The sequence below is a fragment of the Trichophyton verrucosum genome (genome assembly GCF_000151505.1).
Source record: "Trichophyton verrucosum HKI 0517 chromosome Unknown contig00651_1.f1.exp, whole genome shotgun sequence".
Lineage (NCBI taxonomy): Eukaryota > Fungi > Ascomycota > Eurotiomycetes > Onygenales > Arthrodermataceae > Trichophyton > Trichophyton verrucosum.
In genome coordinates this window covers 63210-78057 of record NW_003315301.1, presented here as the reverse complement: position 1 = coordinate 78057, position 14848 = coordinate 63210, and the positions used below count along the sequence as shown (strand labels likewise).

General features: G+C 47.7%; 2 protein-coding genes across 2 annotated transcripts; both read right to left on the bottom strand.

The window, feature by feature from the left end:
- Positions 1-1649: 1649 nt before the first annotated feature.
- TRV_05851 (uncharacterized protein) lies at positions 1650-8455 on the bottom strand (the record flags this gene model as incomplete). Its single annotated transcript, XM_003020032.1, has 4 exons — positions 1650-1763; positions 1890-1910; positions 2106-4416; positions 4482-8455. The coding sequence occupies 4 exons, from the start codon at positions 8453-8455 to the stop codon at positions 1650-1652; spliced, it is 6420 nt and encodes a 2139-aa protein (XP_003020078.1).
- Positions 8456-9895: 1440 nt separating this feature from the next.
- On the bottom strand, positions 9896-14591 carry TRV_05850 (uncharacterized protein; the record flags this gene model as incomplete). Its single annotated transcript, XM_003020031.1, has 4 exons — positions 9896-10781; positions 10844-11073; positions 11133-14063; positions 14172-14591. The coding sequence occupies 4 exons, from the start codon at positions 14589-14591 to the stop codon at positions 9896-9898; spliced, it is 4467 nt and encodes a 1488-aa protein (XP_003020077.1).
- Between the last annotated feature and the right edge of the window lie 257 nt (positions 14592-14848).

Sequence of the window (14848 nt, the reverse complement as noted above, 5' to 3'; positions counted from 1 at the left end):
ATCGCCCAGATCTAGATACCCAGGCACTTCCGTGCATTTGCCTTCTCACAAATGTGCGCGTGCCTCTCCGATCAATATGCAAGATGGAAGCACTCTAGACGCGTATAGCCGTGGGCGCGTACCAAGCAGACCGTACGTGATGAGTGTAACGACTGCCCGTCACGGCGGATATCTCAAGTTATTCCTCCTATAGAACAGGATATGCCATACTACCATCCTCTCGGATATGATCAAAGCTGCAAAAAAGGGCGACACAGGATCCTCTTTTTTTAAGCATTCTTGCTTTCGCGCCAACAGTATCTATAGAGGTTGCACCTGGCCCCGGCTCATAACTAGAGTGCAGAGGCCAGGGACGGTCTCGATCTGGATGGTTGGAGAGCCGGTTGAGCACGAGAAAGGGTGTACACGGACTGGATGAGGGTACACTGTTCGTCCCCTGCGGCCGGCTGACTGCAGAATCTCGTGCAGGAGAAGAGATTTTCCTTCCAGCACCCTTCCACCATTCACACATCTTGCATACAATGCGTCATTGGTTATGCACCTAGCTATCCTTGCAAGAGGCAAGAGCTCCAAGGAAGAGTCATGCAGAAGCAAAAGGCTCGGTGGAGGCTTCGTGCAGCTCGGCTGCATTGCCTGGGTAAGAGGGATGAGCGAAAAGGCCTGTACCTGCGCATTATGCCTACATCCTTCTTCTGCAGGATATGTTTAACGAATAAAGGGTTAAGAGACTTGGAAGCTGGATCAGTATCAGGATCACATCACGCTTCAATCTTTATGGGTGCGTTTGTTTAATTGCCATACACACCAACTCCCCGTTTCATCACCTACGTGTTTTTGATAAGGAATCTACTATACGCCGAAAGGCATGGTCTGTCAGCCATCTACAGTTCAGAAGAGCGCTTACACACGCACACCCCTACGCCCCGAACACTTGCGCACAGTGCCTCCCTTGCGTATTCTGTGGGACATGAAGCAGCGACCTATCACTGTGGGAGCTCACAGCTCCTCCTGCGGTTTCCCTATTTGGATAGTAGACCTTCAAGAGTTGTTCGTCCATAGACAGCTAGAGGCAGGGAATCAGAATGAGACGCAAAGCAAAGGGGTTGCAAACCGGACGGTGCACGGCTGGCTGTATACACAGGCCACACAGGCCACAGGCCCTTCAAGCAGTGTTCAGGAACAGGTCTCGCGCCGAGTACCAACAAGACGGCTGAACGGCGGTTGATTGGTAGAAGGATCTAGAATTTCAATACCATCATCGGCCTGAAAATGTGAAAGAGACAAAGCTCTGTCCCTCAATGCGACAAAAAGCGAAGAGGCTTATGCTCGTCATGTAAGGGCGGGTAACCTGAAGAATCTTCACTGTACCCGGAAAAACCCAACCACTGTGTCTTCGGGTCAGGCACAGAGAAAGCTGCGTCACTGCTGTGAATGTGCGCGCCGTCAATAATATCACAGTATAAGGCGGCGGATGCAAGGATAACTAGCTAGCGAGAAGAGAAAAGAGTTCTAGGAATACAATGCAAGAATGGGAAAGATAAGAAGTTATTGCACGAGGAAAAAAAGTCATCCTCGATACTTCAGCGGTTTCGTGAGTTATTTCTTCTTTCACACTACTATGTGCATGTCTGTCTTGTTACTTTTTTTTTTTACCTGCGTTCTGGACGAATAAAGACGTCTGCAGGCTTCTTTTTGCGCATTGGAGGAGGAGGTCGTCTGTCGCCTTTTGGCCTCATGGGAGGACCGCTGGTAGAGTCACCAACCTACGATGAATGTATTAGATTGTCTGTTCCCCCTTATTTTTATGAGCGTGAAAAAAAAGGATTCTTCTAAGTCCCCGTTTTATAGAGCGGTGTAGATCTATATATGGTAGACGTTGAGTGACTTACCTTATTGGCCGCCGGAGGAGGCTGTTCGGTAGAAATTGGGCGACTCTCGCGGCTATCTCGCGATGGTATTACAAGGTCCTAGGAGGAGAAAGTGATGTCAGTAGCTGTCAGTTAGTTACCGGAATCTTGCAGACGGGTCACTTAGCATACGCTTGGGGGCGGCGCAACGCTGTGAGGATCCGCTTTTCGTCCTCTCGGGCCTTTTGGCAGGCTTACAGCTGGTGTCTGTGCTGCGGCGGAGGTGCTGCCGTCTTGTTTCTTTCCCTTGGAATCCTTCGGAGGAGTCGAAGATGCAGTGCTCTGGTCAAGTCGCATTACCTTTGGGTCACTCGAAGCCTGGGGATTGCCCAAATCAGATCGTTTCCTCTTCCCATGGCCAATACTATGTTGAGGGGCCATGTTCTCAGCTGAAGGTTTCTTTCCAGGAACCTGTATTAGTGGTATTTTCGGGTCGTGAGCCGCAATGGCCTTCTGCTTCTGCCTTTCTATTCTCGCTTGCTGCATGTTCTTGTGATGGGCTTCTTCTTTGATGATTTTATTCTTTTCCCATTTGGGTAGCACCGTTGTGGACTTGCAGTCATTTGCAAGATGGCCGGTTTCTCCGCATTGAACGCAGCGTTCAGCTTTGCAATCCCGAATTGAATGCGTCTCATCTCCGCATCTTCGACAAGTGCCCTGACAGGCTATCTTGGCATCGATATTGTCACAATTATGTGTCATATGTTGATGGCTTCCGCAATATCCGCACACAGCCAAGTCATTTAGCCCAGACTTACCCCCGGAAGGGCCATCCGGAAGGCATGGGATGGGCGTGCCCACTGCACTACCTGAGGGCAGTTCGCTGGGCAATGATTCGGCGGCGGACTGGGGATTTGACAGTCTGGAAGGCGGCCTAGAGTTGCTGCTTCCAGCCATAGATGAACCTGGCCTTGATGAAGGAGTTGGGATATTGCCAACTTCTGCAGGAGCATCTACCATTTCGACGTTATTTAATTCCATATCCAGGCTGATTTGAGGTTTCTGCAGGATTCGTAAGATGTCTCCCTCAGTATAAAGCTGGCGTTCTCGAGCATCATGGATCAACGCCCTCCAAAATTCACCTCGGACAAGAGATTGAGAATTTCCAAGAACCCAAAGCGACGACTTGGCTCGTGTCAATCCAACATTCATTCGACGAATATCGGACAAAAACCCTATTCCTCGGTCAGATGCTCGGACACAAGAAAATATGATAACCTCGCACTCCCTTCCTTGGAATGCGTCCGTGGTATTAAACTCAACAGCGGTGAATATTGAACTGCCATATTTAGCAGCAAACCGACTCTTGAGCTCCCTCAGCTGGCCTTTGTAAGGCGTGATTATGCCAATCTTCCCCGCAAAATCATAATTTCTATAGTCAGCCACAAGCCGTTCGTAGAGGCGCATTGCTACTGTAAGTTCTGCAATGTTAACCAAAGAATGGCCCTTGGCAGCACTGGAGTGCATGCCCTGGACATCGAAAAACCGATATGGCCCAAGAAGCTCACTTCCGTGCCAGGGCTTTTTCCGTAATGGCGCCATTCCAGGTCCATCTTGTAGCTTCCCATCATAGAACGCTTGGCTTGGGAATTTGCTAATCTCCGGATGCATTCGGTATTGGGTGTCGAGAAGATGGACATCATTTGGATGGTTTGCTTGCATTCGAACGAACAAACTCTGTTCATATTGGAATCGAGATGCTTCCTTCGATAACACTGTTGGAGGCAGCTGTTTGGGATCTCCAACTAGAACACACTTGGAGCAACCATATTTGAGAGGAATGAGAGCACTCAATTCGATAGACTGGGCAGCTTCGTCGATGATAACTGTCTCAAATTCGATACTTAGACTTTGGAACATTTCATGTCCACTGCCGCTAAGGGTGGAGCAGATAACATGAGCTCCGTCAATGATTTCTTGTTGTATTCGTCGTCGAGTCAACTCAGCATTTCGTGCTGCGGCATGGTTCTTATCCCTGGCATTATCAATGGCCTGACTTAGTTGAGCCTTCTTTCGTTTTAGAAGATCGAATTCTCGTTCGAGCTCGTTAGAGACGGGCTCTGCTCTCGTCCTGCATTGATCAATTCTCTGCCGTATCTCAATAAATTTGGCAGAGGTTTCCTTGTGCTCGTTGAAATAGCTCTGTAAATCACGCTCTTCTCCATTTTTCTTTTGATCACTCTGGTTCAACTTGGCATTGACAAGCTCGTCTAGCGTAACATCCAGCACATTGGCGTTGATCGCATCGCTTCGACCTAACCGAATGACAGAGATTGGTTGTGTTTTGCCGTTGAGTGTCTTCACCCCTTCTTTAAACCTCATCACTAGCTCATCAACAGCTGCATTGCTAGGCGCGCAAACTAGCAGTTTCTTTGATGGGGCTGACTTGCTCGCCTGTGCTGAGTCGCTGGCTATTTTGGGTTGGGGAACCTTTCGTTCCGCCAGAATGGGCGTTAGAAGCGCTCCAACAATTGCAACTATGGTTTTGGTCTTGCCTGAACCAGGAGGTCTATAATTGAAATATTAGTTGGTGTCTGACGATAAAAAAAAAAAATCACAACCCCTCAATCTTACCCTTGGATTAGTGTGAATGCATCGTTATCCACAGCCGATTTAATAGCCTTGGCTTGCGCCGGATTGAGGTCATATGTGGCCAGTATGGTTTTCAAATTCTCTGGGCCATAGTTCAATATTGGAGATGGCTTTGCTCTTATAATCTCCTCACTCAGGTCATAATATTGGAGAGCCATGAGTGCTCCATATTCACGTTCAAGGGGTGTAAGAGAGGTGATCTTTACACCAAACAGCCCGCCTCCGGGTCCAATTCCGCTAGCCATTGGGCCACTGGGATTAATGCGATAGGATACCTCCACTGTCCCTTTCTTCTTCTTGATTCCGGATATCCTACCTAGGCAATGAGGTGCACTCGAATCAGTGGCAGGCTTGTTTGAGCGGGATAGCAGAACCAAATCAGCTTCCCCTAGGCCCAAGTCTTTAACCTGTTGAGGCTCCATAATTGTGCTAACTTCCACAAATGAGTCAACTGAAAGACGGTTTGCAACTTTGATTTCGAACTCTTTAAATGTTGCATCCTCTCTAGCAGTTTGGAAGCCTTGCCAGGCTTCTAGTATCAGTAATGGCTCGAAAGTCTTTTGATACTCCAGTGCATTTGCGAAAACGTTGGAAACCAATGTGTAGTCAGTTCGGCCACAGTTTGGAGGAAGAACGGTCGTTGCAAAGAAATCCCAACTTAATAATGTCTTATGAAGAGATGATAAGTCTGGGGCAAGCCGCGCTCGCATGTCCTTGGCAGAGCGGATGATCTTTGCCTTCTTAAAAGGCACTCGTTGTAGGAGTTTCTTTCGGCTTTCTTCATAAGCTCTCACAGCATCTGGTTTTGAAGACACCCGCTTCCCAACCATATCTTCGTCTCCATTATCGTCACTGTCTGAGTCTGAATCCGAGTCGGAAGACACCATCATACTGTCCGCAGGTTTATGCTCAACGACTCCAATATTAAGGCCGCTGAGGCCGGAGCCTTGTGACGCTGTCTGCTCACTCATACCACGTAAAGGCAAGTTCTTCTTTACTTTGGCGAGCTCTATCATATCACGTTTCTTTTTGGCCTCCTTTTCTCTCTCGCGCTTTTCACGGAATGAAAGGACATTATGAGCCGGTTTCGCTAATGGTGCCACAGGTGGAAGAGGTTTATAAGGTGCGGCAGGGCGAGGAATAGGTTTCTGAGAGGCTATTCTAGCCTTGTGAAGATCAATCGAACCTGATAGTTCTATTAAAACATCATCTGGAATGTCAATCTCACTCTCATGTCCCTCCTCTTTAATCGGTTTAGATTCGGATTTAACAATCGTGTTGGGATCCACGGGTTTAGCAAAAGCAGTAATCGAACTTTGTTTCTTTTTGGGAGGTGGAGCAGGAATAGGAGTGATCAGGGGTTTCTTATAATAGGCCTCCATAGACCTTACTAGTTCTGCCTTTTCACTATCCGTCAAAATAGTCTTGATTTTGGCAGTCAAAGCAACATCTTTGATGACGTCCAAGGCCTCCTCCTGAACTGTTGCATTTAGATCCCCAAGACGGCGAAGCACTTTTGAAACGATCCCAACCAGTGTAGTCGCAAGATACTCATCCTTTAGCCGTAACCATTTTACCATGGCATTCATTGTGGTAGTTGGGTATCGAAGGAGGTTACTCTTTGCCGAGTTAGCTTGTGCTGGGTCGGCTTCTCCAACGGCCGTGGCAAATATTGGAAATTGGTCGAACAGAAGCTCAGCAAATTGGATACTGTCTCGACAGAATTCTAGCATGATTGACCTGTCAACGCCCATTCTATGCCATTTTTCGGTATGACTGAATATTGTAGAAAGTGCCAACCACTGATACTCCCAAAGCCTCTGCAAGAAGTATACTTCTTTTGGATCATTAAGTTTTCGAGTCCTCAGTATTCCAGTTTGAGAATCACACAGGACCTCGATGATATCTGTGCCAGTTTTAAGCATTCTGGGAGCAGAGGCGAATGTTTTCATGTTGGAAATACGCCGAAAAGACCAGCTGAACCCAAACATCGTGGAGGCACAGAACGACTGTAATAGGTGAGAAATTGCCTCCTTGCGCCCCAGCTGGCCACTGACGGCTTTTATCAGATCGACAGCCGCCTGATACGTATTTAAGTCAGCGGAGAATAATGCAGAGGTCAAAGAACCATTGGTCTCTTGAGCTTTGAATAATTCGTCCAGATGTTCAGGTCTGAAATCAGACAATCTCTCAAGGATCTGGCATGCGAGATGAGTAAGGTGGCCATAAATGACATTAAAATGCGTCTTTTCTTTCGTGTTTTCTCCCCTCGTCTGGAACTTCTCAAGTCCTACGAGAGGCAAGATACCTCTCAGGGCTGCAGAAGAGAGGGCTAAATTCTTTTCGTCAAGATGTTGGACTACAGCATCCCATATAGGCGCTGTATATGTGCTAACGCCATGTTGTAGAGTATTATCCCTGAGGATGGTTTCATAGTCTGATTTTAGAGACTGGCATTCCAGTGCCAATGTGTTTCGGACCACATCCATACAGAGAATAGAAATCTCCCCCTCACTCCCATCAACTTCGAACCGTGGAGGGTTAAGGAAATGCTTGATATTATCACTTATAACCTCCATCATTTCGGATAGAACGATGGTAGCCACAGAACCTCTCGAGTCTTCATTATCCGTGAAGCTACGCAAGGTACGATAAAGAACCATAAGTCCACTTCGAAAACAATGGTACTTGACAATGGTAGGAAATCGAGGCTCCTGAAGGCGGTTGAGAAGCTGGTGAACTAGGAACCGACATGCTTGTGGTTGGTGGGTATTCTTGAGAGACATGATAAAGGGATCTATCCATGACAGCATGTCCCTCAGGGGGGATTCAGTCAAGGAGTCATTATTATCAGTAGCCGTTAAAAACACTTCGAACTGGGGATTGTAAAAAATCTGCTCAATAATGGCTTGTGGTGAAATAGTTTGCATGGCATCCCAAAAGTCGTTTGGAGATTTCTTCAAGAGAGCATGTATCGTGTTGATAACTGAGCGTAAAGCTGGAGCTTGAATGGCTAGGTGGTCAACAGATAATCGGCAGGGATCAAGTTCAAGTCCTCGAAGGTTATGGGTGATTTGGTCCTTGTTCAGTCCCTTGATTATGATAGTGACTCCACGCCATAGCGAATCAACAAAGTCCGGATCAAATGGAGGAGTGGATGCTCGGCGTAAAGCCGCAAGTAAAGGCTCCTTGATTGCACAGTCGAATTCCGTAGTTGTCGGTGGTCTGGCTAGCTTTGACCAAGTAAACACAGCCCAATCGTTTCTATGCTTGTTTTTGTCGAAAAGAAACTGCGTAGCGGCAGGTACATATTCTGTGATCTTTAGAGCGCGCGAGCTTTGTACCATCGTAAACGGTTTGTCAAAATGCTCACAAAGAAACGTCTCGTTCCCTAGCACCGGGGTAGAGCTTAAAGCTTCAAAAATGGAGAGCATAGAGGCTCGATCAAGGGCGCTTATCTTACGCTGCCCAGGGGAGATACTTGCGAGCATACTGGCAGCTTTATCCAAATTTTTCCCGACTCTGGCTATATCCCAATCATCCAGCATTTTACTGAATTTTTCCACTTCAGATTCATCGTAGCTTTCACCCAAAGTCCCAATCAGCCATATTTTCCCCCTGTAGTACTCCTTGATGCAAATATCACATCTTTCTAATGTCTCCTTGAGGCGTCTCCATATCCATTGCTGTTGTGCTTCAACCTCTTCGCCACTAAAAGCTAGTAGCTGTATGCATGAGAGAAATTTCTCTCGACGCACCGCAGCCTCTGATATTCTCTCAAGTATATCAGGGTTCGTCTGAGCACCGGCTTCACTAGATTTATTTTCGCTCTCGGTGTATTTGTTGTACTGCTCCATATCATTGTCATTTTTACGCGGGCACAGAAGGTGAAGCTCTTCAGGCAGGCTCTTCAGCTCCCTAATCCGAAATAAGAGGTCAAACGTTAGCCAATACATGTCACTCGACAGTATAGATATCATATATAACTGAAAAATCAAAAGCAAATGGGACCAACTCGAGCGTGTTCATTAACTCGGCCATGTTTTCACCCTGGTCGACCTGCCGGCCGTCATGGGCACCCGGAAGAGTTGAAAACCTCCCCTAAACGCGTCGAGTTCAGGATAGATCAGATGCTTCCTATACTGTCTCAACTATCTCTCTTCGGTCTCTCACTCCTTCACGTTTCTTGCCGTTTGGATCTTCGTTGTGGGTTTGAAGGTCAAAGTCGGACTTGACGTAAAGAGCGGAAGAGCAGGATGACCGTCCTTCCTCTGTGAGTAAAAGCAGGACACTTCTCACACCAAACAACCATGTGAGGTCTAAATGAACAATCCAAAAAGAAAAAAAATATAAGAATAAACAAAGATAAAGATAGGAAGAAGAGTCAGTCTATAAAAACATGGCTGGTGGTTGGAAAATGCAGCGTGCGTTTGGCGTGTCACGCCGATAAGGCCGATAACTAAGTTAAGTTATGGAACAAACTCTTTTTATGTTGCCGCTTAACTAACTAACTACGTAGACTATTTGAACTACACCTTTGACCAACCTTGCGACTACCAAGGGGCAAACAGCCCCCCTTTATTGGTCATCACTACGGAGTACTTTGATTATCGACACCTATGGTACGGTCTATATGCATCCGTTGTGCCGCTGCGGGGGAATTACTAATTTCTGGAAGCTGTGTGGTTGAGCGGTTATAGTAGTCAGAATATATACTATTTTCTATGTCATGCACAGCTACCCTCGAAAGGACGCGAGCACCGTTATAATCAGGATGGGAATATGTAGAAGCAAACAGCAAAACAAGCCAAGGTAGGGAAACAGGGGTCTTCTCCTTAAGATACGCGGGAAGGGCCTCGTCTCAAAAGCGCCAGTTCTCCCCCAAGGCAAGTAAAGGGGTATTCTCTCGATCGAATATATCTTTATACAAACAGGCAACCTAAAGCCCAAAAAGGGGGGGGGTAGATGTAGCGCAAAAAATATAAAGAGGAATTATTTGCTTTTCGCGCTCAAGGGAATAAAATTACAACACGAGGAAAGAAAGAAACTGAAGAGAGGCAAGTGATATCATGCGAGCAAGTATGAAAAAGAAAGCATAGCCAAAGACCGAATTGCAAAACGCCTAGCGGAACGGAGGAAGCTGGATGAGACGATGAAGTTGAAAATGCAGCATGGAAGTCAATAAGGTAGCGCAGAGGACGGCAGGGCGGGAAATGGTATCTGAAATGGCTGATATTTCGAATTATTGGGAGAGAAAAGAAAACCGTACGAAAGAGAAAAAGTATGGAAAGTCGTGATACGTGCGCGCATTGAACGAGGGGCCGTGGGGAATTAAAGGAGGTTTGGTGCTGGTGCATATATGCCAGCCGATATGGACGTGAATCGTATATATACACTTAATGTTCCTGGATCGCAGGATGGTTGTTGGGATCGCCTCTAACATGACTAGATTCAATTCGGGCTAACATTGCCGCCGAAGTGAAGTCACTGCTGGCTTCGAAACTTGACCTGACCCGATCCACTGAGGATCTGCAGCGATCTATCGACGGCCTTACACGATCTCGTGGTGGGTTGCGCTCTTGCTCTAGTGACTGGTGCGCTGGAGGTCGGAGGTCCAGACTTGCTGTGTAGGCAGTTGTGTCACTGCCATTTTGGCTGCGTGGGTTATGGGTTGTTGCGGTTGGTGCAACAGAAGGGGGGTATATGGGACGTTCTTCTTCGGGTTGATTTGGATCTCGCTTTGCAGCAGGTTTGCTGTTTTGCATGATCCCCGAGGATTGGGCAGCGAATGCGTGTGATGGGGGAACGTAAGCCTCGTATTTTTCAAGGTACTTGTATTTTCCGAGTGTAACCTGCTCACGAACAATGTCGACATCCCGAGGGAAATATATCTTCTGGACCGACTTGATGGTGAATCTCGGCCCAAGGCACATGACAACAGTGACGAATGTGAGAGCCCAGAACGACAGACTTCCGTATACTTCAGATGCCGCTTTGTAGAACGTACCCGCCGACGTGGTAGCAGAGTAAACACCAGTCCAGAACCAAAGGAGAAGCGAGCTCACAGCGTTAATTAGGACAGTCAACCAATCCCAACGGTAGGTATTGAGCAGGACGTAGGTATTGCTACATACAATCGCGCATGAGGCAACGTAGATACCCATGCGTGTACGGTCACTGAGGTCCAGGCCATTTTCACTGACATTCTGTCCTGGACGGAACAGGAGATATGTCATGAAGAAGCAGATCACAGACTGATACAATCCATCCAACATGTAAAGCCTGTATATACACGGTTAGAAGTCTTCGAAACTAAAAGGTGGAAAAATAAAAGATTGACATACCAGAACTTGGTGCGAGTCCATTCCTTCTGCTCGATACCGGTTTTGTAAAGCTGTGGAACGGCAAGAGACACTTTATCATCAACGTCCTGGTCAAGAATGCCCATCAAAATAACAGGTAACGAGGTAAACGCAAGGTTCACCAGAATGATGTAAGTACCCTCGAAAAGGTACGAACTATCAAAGTTGTTATATATGGAATACCAAAACAGAGCACAGGTCCAGACAAGGTTCTATACTATAGTTAGGGAACGATACATCGATGGTGGAAAGAATCAAAGGGAACGCATACCTTGTAGAAGAAGTTTGCAAGAGTCTCTGCAAGGCGACGATACGACCATCGACCATGCACCAGAATCAAACGCTGCAAGAACCTGAACTGTCCAATGGCATAGTCCGAAGACATGACTGCTTGTCGTCCTTCTTCACCAGCAATACCAACACCAACATCAGCTTCCTGAATCATAGAAACGTCGTTGGCACCATCGCCGACAGAGAGAGCCATCACTTTCAGCCCTTCCTTGACCATTTTAACAACTTGAGCCTTCTGCGCAGGACTGACTCGGCAGCAAATGACAGACTTGCATTGTTTGCATAACAAAAGGAACTTTTGCTTCAGTTTATCGCTGAGCATTAACTTGAGAGTCTCTCCGTCAATAACAAGAGCGTGAGTGGCAGCCGGAGGCTCGTGATTCTTTTGAGCTGCAAGAAGTTCTGCGTCAGATCCTGTGAGGTTGAAATTCGCAAGGTTGTTGTCTATCTCTGTGGTGGCAGCATCGATATCGTCCGGGTCAATATTGAAGACGATTAGCTCCATGTCACTGGTCAGCAGGTTGCAAGAGAAACCAATATTGATAGCGGTCTCGACCTTGTCACCCGTCAAAACCCACAGTTTGATACCAGCAGCTCCAAGCAAGGAAATGGTGTCTGGAACACCATCTTGCAATCTATCTTCAATGGCGGTTCCTCCGAGTAAAGTAAGCTCACGTTCAATGGAGCTTGCTGCCTCCTCAAGCTTCTCGTCACGGTCGGTAATGGCCTGAGCAGCATCCTCGTAAGTCTTACTCCACTCCTGGTATTCCTCCTCTGAAAGGATGCGTTGTCCTACACAGAGCGTTCGGAGACCTTCCCTGGCGAAAACTTCGAGTTGGGCCGCAGTATTCTTCCTGAGTTCAGCTTGCTTACCGCGAGAAAGGCGGGAATATATTATGCTATCGGCACCCTTGCAGAAAAGTATGATTCTTCCATCAGGCATTCTGATGATGGCACTCATGCGCTTTCTGGTAGAGTTGAACTCTAGAGTGTTAAGAACGGTGTATCGTCGTTCCTCGCCCATGACATTCAGCCGGATATCATCCCCGGATCGGCCGAGTACGGTGAATCCGCAGTCTCGCGCTGTAGATACGAGAGCAGCTTCATCTGGAGATTGAGCCTTGAAATCAATTCTGGGTGGGTCACCCGGTGTACGTTCTGTGATGACAGTATGACATAAAGCGAGAGCAATCATGAAGTTGGTAACAGCGTCCCTCTGTTCCTCGCCCGATGAGCCGGTGAGGTCAGAGACAAAGTTCGAAGATACAAAGGTGAGTTCATCATCGTGGAGATACGGATTGTCGTGAATAGCTCTGAGCTGCTTCAACATCGAAGCTCTAGACTGCGCTATCTCTTCTTTGGCCTTTCTGGATACTTCTTCCACATTGATTCCTTGTCTGCGCTGCATTCCAGCCTGTGCTTCGGTGTAGGCCTCGCCATAAGAAACACCATTGATAGTGCATTTCTTGAACTCCATGATATTCTGAGTCAAGGTACCGGTCTTGTCGGAGAAGATATATTCAATCTGGCCAAGGTCATCTGAGATATTCCAAGATTTGGGGGTGCAGGGGTATTCTAATTTTTCATAGTACATGAAGGTATCGCTGTGAATGAAGACGGCCTGGAGAGTACGAACGATCTCAAGAGAGACAAAAAGAGAGATCGGGACAAGGTTCTGGAACAGGATAAGGGATGCCCAGAATGTAATGATTCCATCGACACTGGGTTTGCCGCCATATGACCCATACTCGAACCAGTCCAAAGAATTGTCACCTTGGCCCCACGTAGCTCCCTGCACGATGCCGGAAGTAAGACACATGGCAAAGAGTATGATAAAATTGTAGACGACGTTCCAATTGAGATCCTTTGCCAGCCGCGCGGTTTTGCGTGGGCTGATTCCAGTATTGAGCATAATCTTCGTTTGCAGGCCGGTAAATATAACAACTGCAAGGACCCATTCAGTGTTTCTCAAGTTGCAGCCACGAAGTAAGACGTTGTTGATGGTGATTGCTTCCGCCATCTCCTTTTCAGGGGAGTCCGGGTAATCAGGGTTAGCCTGCGACCACTTGATAGCACCGCTGTACTGGTAAAGATTGGGATGTGGTTGCTCGCTCTCAATGACGAATTGGGCTGCTTCACAATCTCTCGCGTGTTTGACGGCACGTCCGCAGTGGAGTGCCTGTCGCACTTTCAAGTTTGTTTCTCCATCGAGATTCTTGGTTTCAACATAGCAGCCACCGTCCGGGTCAGAGGTAGACAGGACCACCACATCAGCGGGAATTTGCTCTCCATTGTAGATTCGGATAAAGTCACCCACTTCTACGTTCTTCCAGTAGTCACGTTTAAATCTGGCAGATCCAGACGGTTGCCATGACTTGTTCAGAATACTGCCGTAGAACTTGCTCGGGTGTGTCATTGGGGTCTCATTGAAAGGAGGAGGAGCGCGTGGTTCGGCTTTACCATTTCCATTGACGCCTGGGGACGGGAGGGGTGTCATTTGGATGTCTTCGCTGTCGTTTCCAGGACGGTCAGCCTGGTAGGACGGTCGGTAGGAGTAGGTTGAATTGCGGAACTCGGGCCGTTGGGTAGCTATCGACATTCGCGGCGTATCCTCCACGACCGGTTTGGGCTCGGGCTTTTCGCCCTTTCTCACACGCTTGAACCACTTCCAGGCCCGTCGGATCCCCCTCGTCGTCGCCTTCTTGATCCGACGCCATAGTGATACATTATCCTCGGTAGAATTGACGTTGTTCCAGCCTACAAGGCGGTGAATGGGCGAGTTATTCAAATCGTTATCCAGCACTGTCCTTCGCCAGTCTTCAACACCATCTTTCAGCGCGGTAACCGTCAGAATGGAGATAAGTGGCACTGCTCCCAGGCCAGGGTTGGTGGCACCGAAAAAGGAGAAAATCTGCACCAGTGCAACAGATCACAAATTGTCAATCTTGTATACAAGAATAAAAAAAAAGAAAAGAAAAGAAAAAAAATTGTGATGGCAAATGAAAGGGGAAACACTCACACTAAGGATGATGATGAACAGGAAGTAAACGTTGGCCATATTGTGAAATTGGTAGTACAGGTTCTTCGGGACGAAGCTGAGAGGAGTGTACTTTGCTGTCCGGACCTTGTTTCGTCCAAAAGTTATGGTCGACTTGCCGTTCTCGTCTCTCTGGTGAGGCGGCGGCGGTACGTTGACATAGATCCGCCGTCTGTCGGCCTCATCAGAGGCATCTGAGGGCTCGCTGCCATTGGGGAGGCTGCTGGTATTAGACCTCCGCTTCTCGTCCTTTGAACCTGCTCGCTGGTGCAGCTTGTCCATGATCGAGGTTCGCTTTCTCGAGCCTTGCCGGCCGGGACGGCGCTGGGTGGCCCATCGCATCCGCTTCGACGGTTTCGATACGTTCGACTCATCTTCGCTTCCAAACTGAACCACGGCCATGGCGTCCTAGCTTCTTCTTAGATATTGCATAGAGTATGACCGTCCAACTGGTCCTTTCTCTCTCTCTCTTTTTTCCCCCCTTCTTTTCGTATCGTATCCTTTTTCGTTTGTTGATTCAAGTAGTCGAGCCTGCGCCGGAGTGGTAGACGTAAGAGAAAAAGAAGAGGTGGTGATGTAAATAAAAAAGCAGCCGAAAGGGGTATAGAGACAGCACCGGAAGAGTAGGGAACGACCACGACGGCCAGGAGGAGAGCAGC